Source organism: Acanthochromis polyacanthus, chromosome 22 (assembly GCF_021347895.1).
Source record: "Acanthochromis polyacanthus isolate Apoly-LR-REF ecotype Palm Island chromosome 22, KAUST_Apoly_ChrSc, whole genome shotgun sequence".
Classification (NCBI taxonomy): domain Eukaryota; kingdom Metazoa; phylum Chordata; class Actinopteri; family Pomacentridae; genus Acanthochromis; species Acanthochromis polyacanthus.
In genome coordinates, this window is record NC_067134.1 from 29,459,265 (window position 1) to 29,481,378 (window position 22,114).

Below are 22,114 nucleotides of genomic sequence, written 5' to 3' on the forward strand. Positions count from 1 at the left end.
GTCCAGTCCAAGTTTCAGGTGTCCCAGGACAAGAGAAAGAAGCAGCAGTTTGTTTTGCAGCTCGTCCATAAAAACACAAAGAGTAAAAATCACAGCTTGGCTTTTAGTTCATGGAGGCGAAACAAAGACCTGAAAACATTAAGAGGAGCTGAAGATCGGTTTGTTGCTTCCAGCTGTTTAGAGTCTTTCCTCTGAGTTGATTAAAAACCTGCAGCAGCATCCACACATTATGAAAGAATAAACGACTGCAAAATCACTCATTTTTTAAAATGTGGATGATATATAATTATTACTTTTTGTAGGATTTTACTAGATATCTGTGATTAAACAAAGCAGGAAAAATAAGTAGAATTTTAAAAGTATTTACCATTTTCAGTTCTTCAGATACATTACCATTTTTTCAAATATTTGGAAAAATAATTACATTTTTGTTGATTTAAATACATTTAAAATTGTGTAAGTTTACCATGAACATTGTAAAAGAACAAATTACCATTTGTAAAACTTTTTATGTGGACATTATTTACAGTTTTTGCACAATTTTTTTAGGCTAACAGCTAAACAAGTCCGACATTTTCTGCGATTAAAATCACTGTTTGGTAAAGTACAGTATCTGAGAGTTAACAAAACACAGGAAATTCGTGAAATAACAGCACACTGCTTTCAAAAACGCCATAAATTCAGCTCTCTTGTCCAGATGCATTGTGGGAAAGCAGCAGGTCACTAAAAGCTGAATGTTAACCTCTGGTTTAAAGGAATACTCACAGCCGTGCTGGCCAATCACTGGCTGGATGACAGCGCCTCTGGACACGCCCCCGCCGGCCTCCTCTCGCTGCTGGGCGGCCATTTTGACCTGGTCCTCCAGTCCTGCCGTTCAGGTCACAGGGTCCCCGAGACCGCCATGTTCAGCTCCGCTCTGCAGCACCTGGGAGTGACGTCACAACAGGTAAGATGACTTCTGCTGGACTCACCGCATCCTGAAAACAGGAAACGTACTTTGCTCTTCACCTGCTTTCAGGCTGTGTGGCTGGATGCAGATGATGAGGGCGTGAAGGCAGCAGAAGCAGCAGGGATGAAGGCCATCCTGGTGGAGAATCTGGACGCCGCTCTGGACAAACTGGCCGACTTCACTGGAGTTCAGGTACAGACCAGTGTGCGTGGCTGGACCACAACATACTTCTATATGTGGAGGAAACGCTGCATTGTTCACCTGCTCTTTGTGTTTTCAGGCTGTTGGAGCAGAGAGTCCTCCACCGACCTGCAGCCCCGACCAACTGCCTCATGGATACGTCACCATCAGAGTAATGAACATTCAGTCAGCAGCTCATTAAAGCATGAAAACATGAGCCACAGCTCCAACTGTTGTCTCTGTCTCAGCCTGGTGTGACCACTCACTTCGTGGAGATGGGCTCCGGTCCACCGGTCCTGCTGTGTCACGGCTTCCCTGAGAGCTGGTACTCCTGGAGGTACCAGGTAACCTTCATGTCCGTCTCCAGGGGGTTCTGGGAAAGCTTGTGGCCCGTCAACATGTTCAGACCTTTCTCTCCTCTCTGCTAGATCCCTGCCTTGGCTGCAGCAGGGTTCAGGGTGTTGGCTCTGGACATGAAGGGATATGGAGAGTCCACAGCGCCCCCTGGTGTGTTACCCATGAACATGCATGACTTGTTGCTCCTCGTTAAACTCAGTTCTTGTCTCGTTAACTGTAATTCATGTCATTTATGTCCTTCCAGACATACAGGAATATTCTCAGGAGCAGCTTTGTAAGGTACAAACTCACCAACACGCTACAGCAGGAAAATATAAAATCACATCATGTGTTCTTTAATTAGATCTGCATTGCATTCATCATAAACTTCTCTTTTTTCAGGATTTAATCACATTTATGGACAAAATGGTGAGTACTAAAGAATTATACAATACTCTAATAAACCAGCTGGCTGTTCATGAGCTGTTTTTATCTCTTTCTTCTTGCACCTCAAAGTCCTGCACCTCAATGGAGAGATAAAGATGAAAAAAAAGACCTGTCATGAAAATAAACCACAGGTGTTATTGATACTAGAAAAAATAGCAACTCTACATACTATAGACATTTAACTTTTGCAGTTTTAATTAGTTTTCGTATGCGTCTCCTGTCTGCACTGTGTAAACACAGCTGGAAAATTAGACAAAAGTTCACAGAATTTTTGTCACGTCACTGCCCGTCACTGATGGCTTCACTGTTTCACTGAGGTGAACAAAATTTTTGTTCTTTTACTGATTGTGGATAGTTTAAACACCTTATTTCAGTTAATTTAAAAGAAACATGGAAACTAACGAAGAGTCAGAACCGCCAAACCAACATTTCCAACCATTTCTGATAATTGGTGTCATTTTGGTGATTTTTTTAAAAGACAGTATTTATTTTTGGGGGGTTTAGAGAGTTAATAAAGTTGAATACATCAGACTCTCCTTTGTCCAGTCGATCCCACAGGTCACCCTGGTGGGTCATGACTGGGGCGGCTTCCTGGTGTGGACGATGGCCCAGTACTTCCCAGAGAGAGTCAGGTGAACACACACAACAAACTGACTCATATTCACACCCCAGATGCTTTATTTTCAACTAAAATGTGTTTTTTTCTTCTTGCATATGAAGGGCCGTAGCATCTCTGAACACTCCTCTGTTCCCACTGGATCCAAAAGTTTCTCCTTTAGAGAAGCTGCAGACTCTTCCCATATTTGACTACCAGGTCTACTTCCAGAAACCAGTAAGTCTCCATGTTGTAAGAACGTCATTTATAGGCCTCATTTGGTGATCTCAGCAAAAGTTAGGAACAAACCATCAGTCAGACATTCCACCAATTGCACCCCCAGAGCATCAGTTTGAGACAGCTTCAGCTCCTGGGCAAAACAGAGTCCCATACAAGGTGTACAAGACCGCACCAGATGTCTGTAGGTTTCTCTGGGGCCTCATGAGGACGGTATGGCAGAAGAGGTCATTTTCAGATTTTCAGCCATTTTGGCCTGTTACTGTGAAGAAACAGAAAATATTTTCACAATCATTTTAATTCTAAGGAAAAAAAATTGCTCGCAATAGCCGAGAAAACGACCTTATAAGATTTCAGTGAAAAGTTCAAATGGCTTTTATTCTGAAATACCAAATGAGACTGACAAGATTTTTAATAGATGTCTTCCACAGGTGGAATCCTATCAATCTGAAGTGGAACGGTTGAATAATGACTCGTAGTTTGCGAGAAATATGAATGCTAATGTACATATATCTAAATAAATATGGCTTTTCAGGGGGCTTTTATTCTGAAAATCCACATCAGATTGACCTGATTTTCAGATGGTGTCTTCTTGAGGTGGAGTACTATTAATCTGAAGTGGAACAGTTGAATAATAATAGGCAGTTTGGGAGAAATATGGATGTTAATGTACATGATATAAAGATATACAAATATGCCATTTCAGGAGGCTTTTATTCTGAAACTCCATATTAGATTGACCTGATTTTGACATGGTGTCTTCTTGAGGTGGCATACTATTAATCTGAAGTGGAATGGTTGAATAATAACATGCAGTTTGGGAGAAATATGAATGCTAATGAACATGATATATCTAAATAAATATGGCTGTTCAGGGGGCTTTTATTCTGAAATTCCACATCCGACCAACGTGACTCTTAGCGGATGTCACACACTTGAATAATAACGGCAATTTAAAAAAGATTGCTCTTGACGTACTGTTTAGTAAATGCGCACACCGCTTTTCCAACTGAGGGCTCGTTTGACCAAGCGTTTCGCAGTGAGGGCTGGCTTGACCGCGGTCGTAAACCACACAGCAGAGCTAGTGAAGACGTATTTTAGCAGGTTTGAGTCTTCAGCTTCATAAAGTTTGACCTCAAACCCCCTGAACTTCCAGTCAGTCCTCAACAGAAACCACTCGCTCATCGGACACTTTACCTGCATCTCTGAGCCTTCGATTATCACTTTAGCTGAAGGTCTTTGAAATTCAAAGCAGCTCCACAAGACTCCCACAAAACAACCAAACCCCAGAGCCACTTGGACTTCAAATGTCAGCAAAGCTGGGATCAACGCCACAACTTCAAAACGTGAGCAGATTTCCAACAGCCTGAGCTTTTGAATGTAGAAAGAACCCTCAGAGACACCACCCTCAGTTTTCTACAAAGCAGTTTGGAAGCTTTTCATCTGGACCTGATTCCTGCTAACATCCTGCTGAACAAAACTAGCAGTGAGGCAGAAAAACAGTCAGCCTCTTTACATTTACTGGCTGGTTTTCCAACAGATTTTCATGCACATTTGAGGTGTCACATTAGGAAAACTTCATAAAAACAGAAAAGTAAAAAAAAAACCTCAATTTTGCAAGACATTTTTACACTCCCTTGAGTTTAGTTTTGTTCCTCTATAAAGAGTTCTGAGCTTCATGGAGATGGAAACACCTTTTCTGATGAACATTGAACTCACATGATCAGCTGCTTCATTGGTTCTTCTCTGGACACCATGGAAGAAGAATTACACCCGACCTGACTGGAAGTAAAACTTGCAGACTCTCTCCATGTTCCTCCTGTTGGGTTCTGGCTTCTTCTGTTTGTTAGAGCTACATGTAACATGGCCTCTAGCGCCACCTTCTGAAAACACTGTACTGGCCCCAAAGAGGTTCAGAAAAACAAGTATAATTTTATTTCTTCCTTTGTTGACATTAACCCTTTGATATGCAGTACAGGTCAGGAGATACCCACTTTCCATTGAACTTGGGTCTCTTTTGACCTGAAAACATCCAGAACCAGATTCCTAAAACCGGAGCTACTTGATTTTTAACCTTGAAAAAGCTGGCAAAGATTCTCAGAGAACTGAGTTGTTCTCCAACACCTTGACCCAGCTTATTAGTTTAGTTTTTGTTTGTCTGCCTTCACCCTCAGTCAGCTGGGATAGACTCCAGCCCCCCATGACCCTGATGAGGATTAAACGGTGGATAGATAGATGGAGGAATGTTTGAAAAACAAACTCAGACTGAAGCTTGTTTGTTCCAGGGTGTAGCAGAGGCCGAGCTGGAGAAGGATCTGGAGAGAACGTTCAAAATTTTCTTTTTCAGCAGCAGTGAAGCGGTGAGTTGATGCACACACAACTGTGACAGTGCAGAAAATCCACCTTCTCCTTCATCACAAAGGTTTGTGTCTCCTCAGGCCAGTCGTCCTGCTATCAGCACTGCAGGAGTCTGTGCTCGAGGTGAGGAGATTTCCAGCTAAATGTGGATGATTTCACTGCTTCCATGAACAGAGCTCATGCAGTGTTTGTGTTGTGCGACAGGCGGTCTGCTTGTGGGTCAGCCAGAGCAGATCCCCAGGAGCTCCATGCTGACGGAGGCCGACCTGCAGTACTACGTCAGCCAGTACAAAGAGAGAGGCTTCAGGTCCACACATTCACCACACACTACAACACAACATGAAGCTCAAAAACATCAATCAGTAGCTGGTTTTCTTCACGGAGACCAGATAATGTAAAGACAACATGATGACTGAAGTGATTCAAATGTTTAGTTCCACTTTTTAGACGAGTGAATCCATTAGATCCCCCCAAAAATATTCAATGCAGATTTTTCTATTTTAACCTTTTGTGACACTCAACTAAAATTAGTAGGTTTTTGACTGCTGGTTGGACAAAACCAGACATTAAATTCTGCTGCCTCAGGCTTTAAGAAACTGATATTTGAGCATCGATTCTTTAGTTAAATGACATCATTCTGTGACCTGCTGCTAATAAAGCATCATTCAGCTCAGTAAATGAGTTTACACTTCTGATCAATCAGATAAACTCCAGGCAGTCAGTAATCCTCCTGTGCTTCATTTAACAGGAGACCCTTGAACTGGTATCGAAACGATGAGGCGAACTGGAAGTGGATGTGCACCCGACCCTTTGGGAAGGTTCGTCAGTGTGTTTCTATTTGACTGAAAAAAAGAGAACACAGTTCTACAATTCTACAATTTCAATCAGCCGATGTTTTTATCCAAAGTGAGGTACATCTGAGAGTAGATCCAACACCAGCAAGGACCTCGTCAGGAGAAAACAACCTGGATAAGAGCCATAGAACAAGTTCAAGAGTCAGAATAGAACCATGGTATCTGCAGGCGGTGCAGTCTGTCAAGTGCAAAGATGTTCAGTGAAAAGTTGGTTTTTAGTCTTTTCTTAAAGACTGAGAGAGACCCTGCAGATGGAACAGAGTTTGAAAACTCAAGGAACCACAGAGGAGAAGAGTCCAGCTGTGGACCGGTCCTGTTGTGGAGGTTGAATCAGGAACCTTTTGTTGGCCGAGCATAGTGAGATGGAGTGTAGACCTGGATGAGAGAGTTCAGGTAGGAGGAGATGTTGTTATTCTAGTTTTGAATGCAAGAGTCAAGATTTTTGAATTTTATGCAGCAACAGGAAGCCAATGAAGCGATTTGAACAGAGGAGTGACATGAGCTGTTTCTGGCTGGTTGGAAACCAGACATGCTGCTGAATTCTGGATCATCTCCAGAGGTTTGACATTGCATGAAGTTAGTCCTGCCAGTAAGGAGTTTGAGTAGCTGATACATGATATTAGAGCCTGGACCAGGAGTTGAGCTGCATGTTCAGATAGGAAGGGTCTGATCTTCCTGATGTTCTACAGGACGAATCGACATGACCGAGCAGCAGAGGACATGAGTCTTGAAAGTTAGTTGGTCATTGATCATGACACCCAAGTTTCTGTCAGATTTTGTGGGTTTTAGTCGGGTTGATTCCAGCTGGATGTTGGTTTCTTGTTTGATATAGAGAGACTGGCTGGGAGGACAAGGAGCTCAGTCTGGGAGAGGTTGAGTTGAAGGTGGCGTTTTTTCATCCATGCCCAGATATCTGTAAGATATGATGAGATCCGTTTGGTCATCCAGGGGGAACAAGAAGAAGAACTGGGTTTCATTAGCATAGCACTGGTGTGAGAAACCATGAGAGTGGATTATCACACAAAGTGAGGTTGTGTTTATAGAGGAGGACCGAGCACTGACCCCTGAGGAACACCTGTGGATAGTTCAGTTCATATCAGTGGATATGAGCAGGTTTTGATGTAAGAGGGCAGAGATGGTTTGGAGAGGCTAGTGAGGAACAGAAAGCGTCTTCGGCCTCGTCAACCTGGAATGAGGAGAATATGCTATCAGGAGGCATGGAGGCCTCATCAGAAGGTGGGTCTGTGAGAGGGACCAAAGATTGTGGAGGAAGGAGACAATTTGCAGAAGATCAGGGAAGTCTTCCGGTAAGGAGATAAAATAGTGGTCTGACAGATGAAGTGGAGTGATACTCAGATTCAGCCGAAATCAAGTCAAGCATGTTTCCTGTTTTGTATGAGAGAGCGGTGGAGACCTGCTGGAGGTGGAAAGAAGCCATCAGTGACAAAAAGTCAGTTTCTTGGGCTTCGTCTATGTGAATATTCATGTTTGCAGTGGCAACAAGTGGTGTGTCATAGTCCTGAATGACAGAGAGAAACATGTTCAGTTGAACTACAAAGGTTCCTAGTTGCCCCTGGAGGGCAACAGAAGCTGAACAGTGCAGTGACACTGATTCATGGTATTAAAATATGGAGCTGAAGTTTAGCAGAGAGAGTGTAGTGAACTTTCAAGTTTTGGAGGTGAGGACTCCAGCACCACCTCCTCGTTTTTAGCCACAAATAAATGGATCATTTGCTGCAGAATCTCAGGAAAACATCCAAACCTGTTAAACTGCTTCTGATTTTTGGCTCCTGTTGAAATCAGGAATCTTTAAAAACGTCCTGAACACATTTTTATTCTGAATTTTCTCTGTTTTGTTGCTTTAGCTGCTGATGCCGGCGCTGATGGTGACGGCAGGTAAAGACATTGTTCTGCTGCCGGAGTTATCCAAGGGAATGGAGGACTTGGTAAGAGGAACATCAATTCTAATAATCAATTCAGTGATTCTAGGTGATTGGACATGAATGTGAATGCTGTTACTGACTGACTGCAGATCCCCAACCTGAGCAGAGGACACATCGAACAGTGTTCACACTGGACTCAGGTGGAAAAACCAGCAGAGACCAACAACATCCTGATTTCATGGTTGAAAGAGACACACCTGAAGGCTGGAGGGGTTACCATGGCACCCAAACTGTAAGGAAGGAAAGAAGAAGAACGAAGGAAACGGCCTGATGATTAATTCTGTCAAACTAAAGTTTACTTAAGTTAGAAATCAACAGTTGAAGCAGAATTCTGCAGCGACTGAACAAAAATGAACTGAATGAAGAAAGAGTGAATAAACAGAAAGAATGAGTGAAAATAAAACCATCAGGAGAGGACAGAAATGTTGAACAGGATCAAATCAGCTGAGAGAAAAACTGTAGAAATGTCACATTACACATTTTCTCCTAAAACTGACACTAAATAACTCCATCTGCACAAAAACTTTATCTCCGATTATCAACAGTGTGATTAAAAATATAATTTATCTGTAAATCAAGTTTTCTTCTAATAAAGTCAACATCTGATGAACATCTGGTGAATTCTGATCATTTGGACGAAGGAGGGAGGAAAAGGAAAAGAAGGATGGAAACAAGGATGAAAGGAAGGAAAGAAGAAGGAAAGGAAAGATTGAAGGAAGGAAGGAATCAAGGGGACGGGAAGGAAGAAAACAAGGAGGGAAGGAGGCAGGAAAGGAAAGAAGGGAGGAATAGAAAGAATAGAACCCAGAGAATAGAATAGGAAGGAATAAAAACTTCTTTAAACTCTTAATAAAAAGAACAGCTGTCTAAATGTAAATATGAGTGATGGGGAAGGAAGTAATGAAAAAGAGAAAGTAAGGAGGGATGGAATGAAGAGGATATGAAGGAAGGAAGGAAGGAAGATGGAAAGAAGAAGGGAGAAAAAGAAGGAATCAAGGGGACGGGAACGAGGAAAACAAGGTGGAAAGAAGGCAGGAAAAGAAATAAAGGAGGAAGGAAAAAGCAACAAAGGAAGAATGGAATGAAAAATGAATGACGGGATGGAAGGATGAAGAAAGGAGAAGGGAAGGAATGAAAAAAGAAAAGTAAGGAGGGATGGAATGAAGGAAGGAAAGAAGTGTGGAGCAAAAGGAAGGAAAAGAGTAAAAAGGAAGGAGGGATGGAATAAATGAAGAGTGTAAAGAAGGGGGGAAGGAAGCAGGGAAGTGAGGCTGGAAGGATGATTGAGGAAGTCCTGCTGGTCTCTGAGGTTTCTGGAGGTCCAGCTGAGGAGAACGGTGCCCTCCACTGGCTGCTCTGAGCTCTTACAGCTCCTTCCTCTCCATCAGCTTCTTCCAGGCCGGCATGATGTGCTCGTAGATCGTCTCGATCTGCAACACAGACGTTCTTTAGACATGATCCACCGTGAACAACTGGATGGCGGCTCGCTTGCCGGAGCCTCACCTGCTCCGACTTCTTCACTCCGTATCTGAAGAGCGTCGCCTGGTGCTCGCTGTTGTGGAACAGGATGTCGAAGGTGACCTCACGTCCCATCATGTCGTCGATGGCCGGCTTCACCACGCTGTGGAAGTCCCGGGGCGAGTGCCAGCCGTCCAGCATGTTGTTGACCTGGAGGTGAAGAGAACGTTTTCATTTCAACGTCCAGGAACCTGCAAAACCTAAAAACTACAAACACCAGGAGCTTCTCTCAAGACTGTTAGGAGGGAGAAAAAAGTCTCCAGGGACAGTCCTGGAAAACTGTGAGCAGAGCTTGATGCTGATTGGTTGAACTCACAGAATTAAAATGTTGGATATTTTTCTGTTTTTCTTCCATGAGTATATTTGACCAGACAGACTACCAGAACAAACCTCCACCTCCTGTTCTGTATGTGTGTTACCTTGTATTTTGTCCCCAGAACAAACCTCCACCTCCTGTTCTGTACGTGTGTTACCTTGTATTTCGTCCCCAGAACAAACCTCCACTTCCTGTTCTGTACGTGTGTTACCTTGTATTTCGTCCCCAGAACAAACCTCCACTTCCTGTTCTGCACGTGTGTTACCTTGTATTTCGTCCCCAGCATCTCCACAGGATCCAGTTTGATCTCAGACCTCAGCGCTCGGCCGAACAGCGGGAGTATCGTGTCTGAATCTGGAACAGAGTTGACACATTTTCACAATAAATATTAAACACTAAACCTGGTGTATCCAGAAAATAACTGCAGCCTTTTAGTGTTTTTAATGAAGCTGAAATTATCTCAGTTACTGAATAAAAACTTTTTTAAACTCTTAATAAAAAGAACAGCTGTCTAAATGTAAATCAATATCTGTTATAGTTTCGTGGTGACATTTATCAGATCAAACTTTTATCTGGGAAAAGTAGCGTCCACTTACAAAAAGTGTAATTTGGCATATTTTTTAAAGTTTTTCAGTTTTTCAGATCTCCACTTCAGCAGCGCTGAATTGTGAGGGTTTGCTCATATTTCCAGATTTATAGAACATTTTTTCCCTCCAAACAACAGATTTTTTTCTGGCTGTTCACAGCATCGTCTGCTTCATACAGATAGAAATAAACATCCAAAATCTTCCTCTGAAAAAATATTTGACAAACATGTTTAAGAATTTTCAACCCTAGCTTTATCTGAAGTTCAGACTTCTGCTCCAGAAATGTAAGCAAATTAGTACATATTTTAATAGATAAGACATCATTTCCATATTTAAATATAGTGTTTCAGGAACCTTGCAATACTAGATGACATAGTTGTTTTAATGCAGGAATAAATTATCTATCTATCTATCTATCTATCTATCTACCTGAAGATCTGAAGAGTTTCTAACTGGACGCATTTTGAATCTTTTACTGCTACTTCTGTTTGTCAGAAATTTAATCCAGTGACTGAACACAAAGCCAGAGTTTTACCAGTGGAAATTGACGTGATTTGTGATTTACTGGAATAAATATATGTATTGTAAAACAGAAAAGTGTGAGGCAACTTGTGTGTCTATCTGTAAGGCCAGTTTAAGTTCAGTACTAGAATTTCAACAAAAAAAAAATTACAAACTGGTAATTTGCTGTTTCCTAGCAGCTTCAAAGTTTAATTGTACACAGAAAAATCCAACACTTTAGTGATTTTATTGAACTTATTTGCATAAATGCATCATTTTCTGCTATCTTTTACTGAGTTCTACTACACAGATGCTCACTTTTACACCAATAAATTAGATTTTGTTGGAATAAAGGTGACGCACTGGTAGATTTTTGCATTTTTGTTCAGAAAATCAGAGTTTTTGTGTGTCTGCACCAGAACAGCACCGACCTCGACATGTCAGATGAGCGACGTAGGGAACGCCGTCCCTCTCCCCGTAGTACACCCCGAAGTGGGAGAAGTATTTGTTCCTGGGATACTCCACGATGTCCCCCGGGAACAGCTTGGGGTGGGAATTTTTCTGGAAGGACAAAAACCAGTCTGGCACCGTTTTCCATTCAAACTACTTAAAAAATCTGCTCATAAATGTGGAAAAAAACATCTACAATGTAAAGTTGCAAGCAGAAGCGGGTTCTGCTGATGTTCAGTCAGTCATACTCAAAAGCATTTTTTCATGAAACCACAACAGAACGCCGAGGTGACTAAAATAGGAACCACAAAGTGAGAAGTAAGATCATTAATGCAGCTCATTCTGTCGACTGCATTCTATGATTTTATTACTTTTATGTTTTTTACACACATTTCCTCCCTTTTCTTTTCTCTATGTCTGCTCGGATTTTGTTCGTAGATACTTACAGAACACTAAAAAAAAACACCATGCTCGATAAAAGGGACCAGATGGAGCTCCCATTAGAAAGAGTTTATAATCAGTAAACATCGATGAACGAAGCCTCGGCTTTGGAACGACCTGTCTGAGGAGATCAGACCTGCAGAGTCACAAACTTCTTCTAAATCACCTCTGAAAGCCCATTTTTAGAGGCTTTAACTTTTATGTGAAGTTTGGCTATAATTAGTTGCGGTGTTTTATTCTGTATTATGTCCTGTTTATTTTAGATGTTCTCTCTCGTTTTATTGTAATTTCTGCTGCCTGGCTCTGAGTGCTAACCTTGCTAATTATTCATTTAATTTATTGTCATTTTTACCATTTATTCTAACTGACTGCTCTGACTTGTCTCCTGGATCCTTTTTGATTGTCTGTGTTGCACAAAACAACTAGAAAGACACAAAACAGCCAGAAAGATACAAAACAACCAGAAAGTGACATGTTCTAACTGTCAGAGTGCCTTATTGTAAGGCTGCTATATAAATAAAACTATTATTTTGAAAAATATCTTTTTCTTTTGCTTCATAAATCTATTATTTTTTATTATAGTGTAAACAGTTGAAGCCATCAGATCTGCAGCTCTAAATGTTTTTTTGCAACATTTGCGACAAACATTCACCTAAAACTCACTTTACAGTTCGATAAAAGTTAAATAAAAACACAGTGTAAGAGTTTTTGTGAAGTTTTTCTTGACATGAACAGGTTTTGGCTGCAGCTCTTCACAGATTTTTCCTGTTTAATGGTGTGAAGAACCATTTGGTGCTTTATAAGTTTAAAAAAAAAAACATTTGTGAATTTTGAACCTTTTTGTAACATGTTGCTAACAGTACGTTCTTATTAAAAGTTAAGACAAATCTAAAAGGTCATCCTGAAACGGTCGGACAATTCCTGCATTAAAACTGATGACAGGAGCACAGATTAAAGCTAAAAAAGAAGATTGTAGCAGATTTCAGCGGTACTCACCAGGCCCATGGATTAAAGCGTTCACTGTGTCTTTCCTCAGCTGCTTCTGAAACCTCGTCCACACCTCCTGCCCACAGCAGCTCCAGCTGTTTTACATACCAGCTGTACTCGTGAGTAAAAGTCAGCAGTCTGTCACCGTCTCAGTCCACTGACCTCGTCCCCTCACTCCTACATCAAAAGCTCTCATTTGTTTTTCGGCTTTATCTTCATCTTGGCTTCACTTTGGGGGCGATTTTGTGGCTTGAGGTGATTACTGGAGACATTTCTGTGGCTTTAACTTAAACATCTCATCGTGGACGGCCATGAGTCGTCGTTGCTCCACCTTTGGGCGTCAGAAGCAGGTGTTTCCTAAAGGCAGCGGCTAAAAGAGGAAGCAGCTTCAACACCCGTCAGTTTACATTAATGTAGTCATATTTAATGATTATTTTAACAAGCAGACTCCTGGATCACACTAAACAATACGTCTGCAGCATTTTCAGTGAAATAACTACAAATATCAGGCTGAGTAACATCAATTATCAAACTTTACGCTGATGATACCGTTATATATTTCAGTTAAATATTTTTGGAGGATTCATCTAATGGTTTTCAAGCCTAATCATGACTTCTACTGGTTTTACGTGTTACCACTGGCCTTAGGTTTGGAGCTTGATCGCTGATTTTCACCCGTGAAGACGCCTTCATGTTTTTTTCTATAAGATTTTCCTCTCAGTGTTCCAATAATACAAAAGTATCAGTCGTCTAATGCTGCTGTTAAGACAAATATTGAATTTAACATGAATAATGAATAAAAACCAAACATGCTAACAGGCTAAATGTATTTCTACTGCTGTATTCCACAGACACGTTAGCTCATAATTTAGAATTTCTTGCCTTTGTTTCAGTCTCACAGATGCTTCTACTGGTTTAAAAACAGCTGGTTTGTGTGTCGATGCTGCTGCCATGTTTTTACAAGACTCCATGGTTCTAAATGCTGGAGTGCAGGATCTTTACCTATAAGCAAACATCTGCTACAGTCAGGACTAGGGCTGGCCCGAATAGTGGTTTCTGGTCTCCGAATATTCGGGCCCTATTAAAGACGAATATCCGGATATTCGTTCCGCCCTGTAACGTCCGACCGGGAGGGGGGGAGGGGCGGCAGCGGAGACGGCCCGAATATTCGGATCCGTTCCTCTGGTCTCCCGGGTCCACATTTTGCCCTCGTTTTATAATTTGGTATTCGGATACCAAATTAATATCCGGATGGCGCCGTAGCGAACAAATGAACGAATATTCGGATATTCGGGTCCAGCCCTAGTCAGGACCAACAAGTTCACAGATAAATAAACCCTTCATCCACGGAATTATCTTGAAATGAACACGAACCAATCAATGCGATGGGAGAGATTTTTTTTAAACCTGACCCACTAATAGATCTTGGTTCTGGCTGCTTGTACACAGATAAAGCAAATAAGATAAAGATTTAGTGTTTTTTGGGCTTTGTCACTGACCTCTGGCCTAAGCTAAGCTAAGCTAAGCTAAGCTAACAGTCCTGACTGCAGCTCTGCTTTATCTGGAGCTAAAAAGTTTGCTTTAAAAAAGCTGAATGCATTTCTGTCGTTAAATATCGCTGCAACATAACATAAATATCAGCTTCTTCTTCACCAGTTATCATTAATAAAGACAAAGAGCCAGCCGGGTCTCCTAAAAGCTCACGTTCTGTTAGTTTTGTTTGTTTCATGAAATTCCTGCTGCACACATTTGCTCTGTTTGATAAGTTCATATTTTTTAAACTTATTTTTCATTTCAAATGAGGCAGAGCTGCTCTCTCAGCAGATTTAAAAAACTAAGGAGCCTGAAAAAGTTGAATTTTAACACACACATCAATTCAAAGCTAAGAAACTCCTTTTTCTGTCAAACTCCACACGTTCCAAACTGCTAATTTCTTTCTGAGTGAAGACAAATGAAATAAAAAGCAGGTTTTCAGTGTTTGATGGAAACTTTAATGAGTTATTAAAATGAGAGTTCTTTTATCAATAAACTCTTCCCTGATTGTTTCCATGTCTGAGGCTGATTTTCATGAAATTTGTGCTAAAAACAAGTAAAGCGAGCAGAGATATCCTCTGAAACGTTGAGAGGAGTAAAGAGTGTCTCAGTCTGAGCACAGATCTGTAATTTGCCAACACATTTTAGGATCTAGATAAAAAAGAAAAGAAGAAGAAAAAGTGTGAAGCCATGACTGAAAAAAGGCACGAGGTTCCTCCTGAATACAGCTCTGGTTGGATGAATGAAAAACCAGCGGGGCTCCTGTGCATGTCCACTTTAAAACTTCTCATTCTTTAAATCTAAAAGCATTCTGACCACATTCTGATTCTGTGTAAACTGGAATTCTGATTGAATGATTGTAGAAAAATTCAACAATGAAGTCACAAAGTTATGAGCAAAAAGAGTGATAACTGTCAGCAGGGAAAAACAGAACGGCATGAGGAAAAAAGGTGTAATTCTGACATAAAAATGTGGTAATTTAAAAAGACAGAAAATGTAGAAGATAACGATCAGTTTCATGAGAACAGTTAAACTTTCAAAGTGAAATATTTGATGATTTTATGAGAAAATGGTCATTTTATAAGAAAACTGAGGTCATAATTTATGAGAAAAATGTCCGAACATTATGAGAATAAAGATGTAATAAACAAAGAAAAACGTTAGAATTTTATAAGAATAAAATCCTCATTTTAACACTAAAAACAGCACAGTCAAATTCTTACTGAGGTGATCATTACTGAAACCTAAACATGCAGTGTTTAGGAGATTTGCAGCTCTAAAATACTTTTTATTACAATGTAAAGTCATTATTTATTAACCTAAGGCTGTGTTTTTATTTTCTCATAACATTATCACTTTGTCTTTCTAATGCCGACGTTCATTGCAGCTTTTTTTTAAATCAGCGTCTATTTTCTGACTTTTATGTAGATTCTGATGCAGTCAAACAATCGCAGCATTTCCAACCCCTCAACCCCAAAATGAACTCTCTTTCAATCCATTTTTCTATTTGAAAGCCTAATAATCAGGTTTTATGTCATGTTTCTATTAATTTTGTTGCTGTGAGGTTAATTATTCAGTTTTCTTTCTTTCTGCTTACCGACAGTCAGTGACTGAGACTAAAGCTGCACAGGAACCCCGCTGGAACAAACCGTCCACATCCCTCACCTACAAAATAGAGATCCTCTGTAGAGAAAAAGAAACATCAGACCGGCTTCATGATCACATCACTGCATTTCCCAAAGAACGGAGTGAGACGCTGATCTCACCCCTTCAACATATTAATGCCCGTTTATAAAGTCAGTGCAGCGTTACAGTCGTTAGTCTGTCCAAGGCACCTGAGTTTAACTCCACGCTGAGCTGGAGGTTCACCAGTGTATACACAACACACACACACGTTTGTTTATCTATACCGGTGGGGACTTACCATTGACTCCCATTCATATCTAACCCTAACCTTAACCAGACCAAAACAATGTCTAACCCTAAAGAAACTTTTTTGCACTTTTACATTTTTCAGTAACAACAACATGGCCAAGAAAACACTGTTTCCACCCCGTAAGATGAGTCCCCACCAATATAGCACAGAGTCAGGTCAAAGTCCCCACCGGTATAGCAGAAACAAGTACACAGACACACACACATTATACACAACACACACGTTATACACAACACACACACACGTTTGTTTATCTATACCGGTGGGGACTTACCATTGACTCCCATTCATATCGAACCCCTAACCTTAACCAAACCTTAACCCTAACCAAAACAATGCCTAACCCTAAAGAAACTTTTTTGCACTTTTACATTTTTAGTAACAACAACATGGCCAAGAAAACACTGTTTCCACCCGTGGGGACCTCATTTTAGGTCCCCACCGTGAGACGAGTCCCCACCAATAAAGCACAGAGTCAGGTCAAAGTCCCCACCGGTATAGCAGAAACAAGTACACAAACACACACACATTATACACAACACAAATACCACTCACACAACACAGCAGCTAGTGTAATATTTTAATATTTTACATGATCTGAATAAGTGTTCAGTAATTCTGCTGTCCAAACTGTCATCTGTAAATGTTCTACCAGCTTCATAGAGCTGACTTTCTCCTGTCTTTAGTGCAGGAAACCTGATGCATCCTGAGTTTGTTTATTATCAACTAATCTGATGACTATTTTCACAATCAGCAGATGAATCCTTTCATCTAAAGAGAGAGAAAAATTTCTGTGTTTTGCATCATCTTGTTTTGTCCGACCAGTAATCCAAAAATAAAAGTCTCAGTTAAGAACATTTTAAACTAACAAGCTGCTCATTCTCACACTAGAGGAGCTGGAAGAAGCTAACGTTTTGGCATCGAGGTGGAAAAAAATGACCGTTAATTGTTAATTATCAGGATAGTTGTTTGGTTTGAGGACTGATTGCTGCAGCTGTGTTTCTATCACACACTCTCACTCACTCTCACACACTCTCACACACTCTCACACACTCTCACACACTCTCACACACTCTCACACACTCCCACACACTCCCACACACTCTCACACACTCTCACACACTCTCACACACTCTCACACACTCCCTCGGTGTGTCTACTTGTGCTCCTGTCCCTGACTCTGGTCCTCCTGGCCGTCTCGTCCCCAGCTCAGCCCGTTGATGGGGGTGTGTTTGTCCCAGCTGTCCGTGTTGTGTCCGTGCTTCCTCTGGTGGCGTTTGTAGTTGTCCCAGTGGCCCGTCGTGTAGCTGCACTCGTTGCAGGCGTACGGCTTCTCTCCGGTGTGCCGCAGCATGTGCCTCTTCAGGTTCATGCTCTGGTTGCAGGAGTAGCCGCAGACGCCGCAGTGGAACGGCTTGGCCCCCGAGTGGATGCGCTCGTGGCGGCGCAGGTTGGCCAGGTTCCCGCAGGCGTAGCTGCAGGACGGACACTGGTAAGGCTTCTCGCCCGTGTGCACGCGCAGGTGGCGCTTGAGGTTGTCCAGGTGTGACGAGGTGTAGGTGCAGTGGGGGCAGCGGTGGGGCTTCTCCTCAGAGTGGGTGTGGGAGTGTCGGGCCAGGTGGTTGGGGTAGTGGGACAGGAAGGGGCAGCGAGGGCAGCGGTACAGCTTGGAGCCCCGCTGTCCCCGCCGGGGGCCCCGAGGACCGTCCAGGCTGCAGGGAGGCCCCGAGACGTCTTTGGACAGCAGGTCCAACGAGCAGCGACGACACATCTGATGGAAGAACACAGAGATAGAAAAATATAAAGATAGAATAATATAGATGTAGAATAATATAGAGGCAGAATAATAACACAGATAGAATAACACAGAAATAGAAAAATATAAAGATAGAATAATACAAAGATAGAATAACACATAAATAGATCAAGTCTTTGACACTAACGTGTCTATGTCCCCCGCCGAAGACATGGATTTGAAAGTCACAGTCAACAAACGCTCGGTGTGACCTTGAAAATTATGCGAAGGTCACCCAAATTGACTGGTGTCGGGGGATCATCCTAATACATGTTGACATTAAGTTTGACGAAGATCCGACAATTCCTTCATGAGATATCGCGCAGACAAGGATGCGGGACGTACGGACGGACGGAGGCGAATGCTTGGTCCCCCTCTTCGCGCGACAGGGGACAATAACACAAAGGACACAGTTAAAGATCCTGTCATGTTTCTGAATCACATTTCAGTTGATGGACAGAAACCAAGTTCATTTCGTACAACACTGAACTGACAGGAACAACAAATAAAACAAGAAAAGCCCTCAGAGCTCAGTCCTCCTCCAAGGCTGCTCATTCCCCCACATGTCAGAAATGCAGCATTTATTTATTAGTTATTGATGATCAGAAATAGCAGCACCATTTAACCCTTTAAGCTTCAGTGTACCGCCGGCGGTACACCTACTAATTTGCATAGGAATTTCAAGAATGTCCGACGGGTGCAAACGCGATTATACAAACACTATACACCGATGGAAAGCTTAGATTCTCATGAATCCGCCGGTATAAACCACTTTCAGATGCGATTACCACAGCGGGTGAGAAAAACACATTTGTCCGACAAAAACAAATATTCATCCATCCGTTCTCTATACACGGCTTCAAAGCACACAGCGCGACTCACATTTCCGGGTTTATTATTACACACAAAAAAAAGATTCCACAAAAAACGGCCATAATCCAACCTTTTACATCAGATGACACAAGCCAGTAAACTATTTTGTCCAAAACATGTCCTGAAGTCGTATAAAATCCCCGAATCGGTCGTTTTCAAGGAAATGCACCTCCCGATGCGCGTCCAATATTCCCCGTATTTTTCGTAATTTTTTTATTTAAAAATAGAATATTAGCGATTTTTTGTACTGAAAACGGCTGGAATTGACTGAAGCTTAAAGGGTTAATATAGATGTACCCACAAACAGCATGACCTTGGTCTGAGCACAGGCGTGTGTTCTGCATGTGTACTTTATGTACGGATACCGGATCATGTGACCTAAATATGTATCAGGAATTGATGGGATTCAGAAACACCCCCACAGTTTAACCAGTTGTTCCTTGGATCATTTCTGATGGATAAGTCCTGATAAATCCTCAGAGGAGGATTTGTAGTAGGATCACAATCAGCTGATGTAGTGTTCTCTGGTTGTCATGGTTACAGTGATGCCGTGCTGCTATCTGGCAACGATACAGAAACCTTTAACTAATCCATGGATCCAGACTATAAGCTGCATCACTGCCAGAATCTAATCACTTGGTCCTTGAGTCTTTTCTTACCTTCCCTGGAAATTTCATCCAAATCCATTAGTCTGTTTTTGAGTGATGTTGATAACAGACGTACGGACAGAGATCATCACATAACTCTGCTGTTCCTTGGCTGAGTAGTAAAATATCTGTGGGGGTCATTCATCTTTCTTCCAACTATCTGAATGCCTTTTTTTTCTGACCCATTCCTGATAAAATAAAAACATTTTAAAAAGCACCATCTTATCTTCTGATGTCCCTCTGAAGGATAAAAGATGAAACGTTCTAAAAGTTAAACGGCCAAAAACATTTTAATAATGTCTAGTGTTGGAGTTAAAGCTATTCAAAAGTCTGACACACAGATTTACACTTTTCACAGACAATCAGTCCTGTTCAGTCCTAAAAAACACCAACTGTCCTACAACACTGAGCTGAAGAGAAAAGCTCTAAGGTGACAAAAAAAAAACTGTTTTATCACAGCAGTAAGCTTCATGAGCATCTTAGTAGAACCTCTTGTCCTAAGATTTCCCCTCTCAGGTGAAACTGAACCCGCTGTGGTCGGAACAGACTCGTGGACAAACCTGAAGTCAAAACTCAGGAAAAACTTAAACAGAAATCTACTCTGCATGTTTAGTTGAAAAAAAGATAACATTCTCTAAAAACGATGAAAGAATGGAGATCAGTGATGCCTGGACTTATAAATCTGTACGAATATTCTACGTTGATGGGATATAAAAAACAACAACAGGTAATAAAATGATTTTTTTTAAATCTGATTTTAAAATAATTTTTACCACAAATTAGAGAAAATGATCACATTCTGTATTTCAGTGGCAGCGTTTGCAGAAAAACTAACTTACATATTTATCTAACTGTAAACAGAAAAAAGAGTTTCCTAAAAATGACGACTTTCCACGAAAAGACGAGGTGGGAAGTCTGACTGATGACGACTATGGGATAGAGATGAGGAAGCTGCTCTGTTTGCTGTTGCTATGGAAACAAACCGAACAGCCTCATTTTTCCAACATGAAGTTCAGACGTTTCTCACCTGCCCTCCGTCGCCCTCTGCCTCCCCCTCGGCCTTCTCCCCCTCCAGGTCGGCCTCCTCCAGGGTGAGGCCACACACCCGGCAGCACAGGGGGAACAGGAGCACCGGGAGGGGGCCGGAGGGACAGCCGAGGCCCCCCAACGTCTGGAGGTAACCGGAGTCCTGGGACAGACGCAGGGTCAGGTCTGACACCACTGCAAGACAAAGACAAGCATTTAAAAAGCGCTTCTTCATAAGTTTTACACGATATTCTGATTGAAACACAGTTTGTTCATGTTAAATAAAAACCAGCTGCATTAAAACCCTCCATGTTCTCGTGTCCTCTGCTTGTCTGTCCTCCTTCCTGCTCTTATTTTTCTCTTTCCCTCAGTTATTCTGGATAATCACCAGCTGAGGAGCAGAGATGTTCCTCTAAATGTTTCTCCTTAACAGTTCAGCTCAGCAGAAGCTAATTTTAGATCGAGGAGCGCTCAACCAGGGACAATTTCTCTTCCTCATTTTAAAACTCTTTCAGTTTCAACTTGCTTCTGCTTTTCTGCTTCCAAAATGAACATTCAGTCCTGACAGACTTTAAAAAACCCCTGAGGGTTTATCTCAGGCTGCAGAGTGTATTTGCATGATGCTCATCCTCATTGTTCACTGCGACATGAAACCCTGCAGCTCCATGGAAGCAGAACAACAGGACCAGAAGGAGAAGAACTCACAGGTGCTTTCTGTTCAGTCTGACACAGTAACAATGTGATTTATCCTCTTTTAAAATGTGAAAAATTATCTGATTATTTATTTTATGAGTGTACAAGCGTCCATCCATGTTACCCCCACCGCTATGTTGTGGAACAGGGGTGTCCAACATGAGGCCCGTGGGCCAAAACTGGTCCTCCAGAGGGTCCAATCCGGCCCTCAAAGTGGAAAAATTACAGAGAAGACATTAACTGCAGATTATAAATTAGTAAAACTATAAATTCTAAATCATTTCTAGACCATGACAAGTTGTTTGGATCATAAAGGAAAAGGCTAGATTGGTTTACATGTTGGACACCCCTGATCTACACCCCCTGTCAAAAGTTTTAGGACACTGTCTCATTCAAATAAAGTAGAACCTGTCCTACCACTTTTATTTCATCATATGGATGTGATCAGGGCAGGACTCTGATCATACATGTAAAGTTTCAGGCAGATTGGAGCATGTTCAGGACATTTACACAGCATTTGAAATTTCATGGAGAAGGATCAAAATTCCAGAGGCCGCCACGGACACGCCCTTTGACTTTGGAAAAAGATTTTAATAACTTTGGATCATTAAGGCCTCCTGTATGTACTGGCCCAATTTGAGGTGAATTGGAGTTTCCCCCTAGGAGGAGTTCACTCTAGAAAAACATGAAAAATGGGCAAAATCTGAGATTCAACGCAAAATAGCTCACTTCCTGTTGGGTTTGGAATGTGGCTGTCACTGACTTTTTTGTTCAGCCTGATGTGCTGCATATGTGTACCACATCTGGTAGATACACCCCCTGTCAAAAGTTCTAGGACAGGTTCTACTTTATTTGAATGAGAAAGTGTCCTAAAACTTTTGACAGCGGTTGCAGGTGCAGGACTTTATACTG

At 41.6% G+C, this 22,114-nt stretch overlaps 4 protein-coding genes across 16 annotated transcripts in view; 1 reads left to right on the plus strand and 3 right to left on the minus strand.

The window, feature by feature from the left end:
• The window catches only part of ephx2 (epoxide hydrolase 2, cytoplasmic), a 27,600-nt gene extending 19,091 nt beyond the window's left edge, over positions 1-8,509 (plus strand). For both annotated transcript variants that reach the window (XM_051942117.1, XM_051942115.1), the window contains exons 4-18: positions 756-946; positions 1,019-1,141; positions 1,230-1,301; positions 1,378-1,473; positions 1,558-1,636; positions 1,731-1,765; positions 1,868-1,894; positions 2,459-2,544; positions 2,633-2,744; positions 5,030-5,104; positions 5,183-5,225; positions 5,307-5,409; positions 5,851-5,920; positions 7,822-7,902; positions 7,989-8,509. In XM_051942117.1, the coding sequence (XP_051798077.1) occupies positions 756-946; positions 1,019-1,141; positions 1,230-1,301; positions 1,378-1,473; positions 1,558-1,636; positions 1,731-1,765; positions 1,868-1,894; positions 2,459-2,544; positions 2,633-2,744; positions 5,030-5,104; positions 5,183-5,225; positions 5,307-5,409; positions 5,851-5,920; positions 7,822-7,902; positions 7,989-8,135 (1,340 nt within the window). In that variant the 3' untranslated portion in view covers positions 8,136-8,509. The remainder of the gene's footprint in view (positions 1-755; positions 947-1,018; positions 1,142-1,229; positions 1,302-1,377; positions 1,474-1,557; positions 1,637-1,730; positions 1,766-1,867; positions 1,895-2,458; positions 2,545-2,632; positions 2,745-5,029; positions 5,105-5,182; positions 5,226-5,306; positions 5,410-5,850; positions 5,921-7,821; positions 7,903-7,988) is intronic.
• The window catches only part of LOC110970971 (uncharacterized), a 162,413-nt gene that overhangs the window by 46,737 nt on the left and 93,562 nt on the right, over positions 1-22,114 (minus strand). The gene's annotated exons all lie outside the window — the stretch shown is intronic.
• Positions 8,167-12,858, minus strand: plaat1l (phospholipase A and acyltransferase 1-like). The gene is made up of 5 exons (XM_051942137.1): positions 12,709-12,858; positions 11,253-11,382; positions 9,999-10,087; positions 9,403-9,567; positions 8,167-9,329 (listed from the first exon to the last, which is right to left on the minus strand). Exons 1-5 carry the CDS (start codon positions 12,715-12,717, stop codon positions 9,264-9,266), a joined length of 459 nt encoding a protein of 152 aa, XP_051798097.1. The 5' UTR covers positions 12,718-12,858; the 3' UTR covers positions 8,167-9,263.
• Positions 12,709-22,114, minus strand: part of LOC110945689 (zinc finger protein 513) — a 19,138-nt gene continuing 9,732 nt past the window's right edge. For 2 of the 3 annotated variants that reach the window (XM_051942119.1, XM_051942118.1), the window contains exons 6-7: positions 20,511-20,704; positions 14,668-17,939 (exon numbers count right to left, since the gene is read on the minus strand). In XM_051942119.1, coding sequence (XP_051798079.1) covers positions 17,325-17,939; positions 20,511-20,704 — 809 coding nt within the window. In that variant the 3' untranslated portion in view covers positions 14,668-17,324. Of the gene's footprint in view, positions 13,070-14,667; positions 17,940-20,510; positions 20,705-22,114 lie in introns of those variants that run through there. The other variant, XR_007939112.1, reaches the window with a different exon arrangement.

Bases quoted from the DNA above. Each gene is read 5' to 3' on its own strand.
- plaat1l (XM_051942137.1), bottom strand. The intron at 10,088-11,252 runs GTCGGTGCTGTT...ACTCTGTTCCAG, and splicing joins CGCTCATCTGACATGTCGAG to ATTCAGACACGATACTCCCG. The intron at 9,568-9,998 runs GTAACACACGTG...CTTCACCTCCAG, and splicing joins TGCTGGGGACGAAATACAAG to GTCAACAACATGCTGGACGG.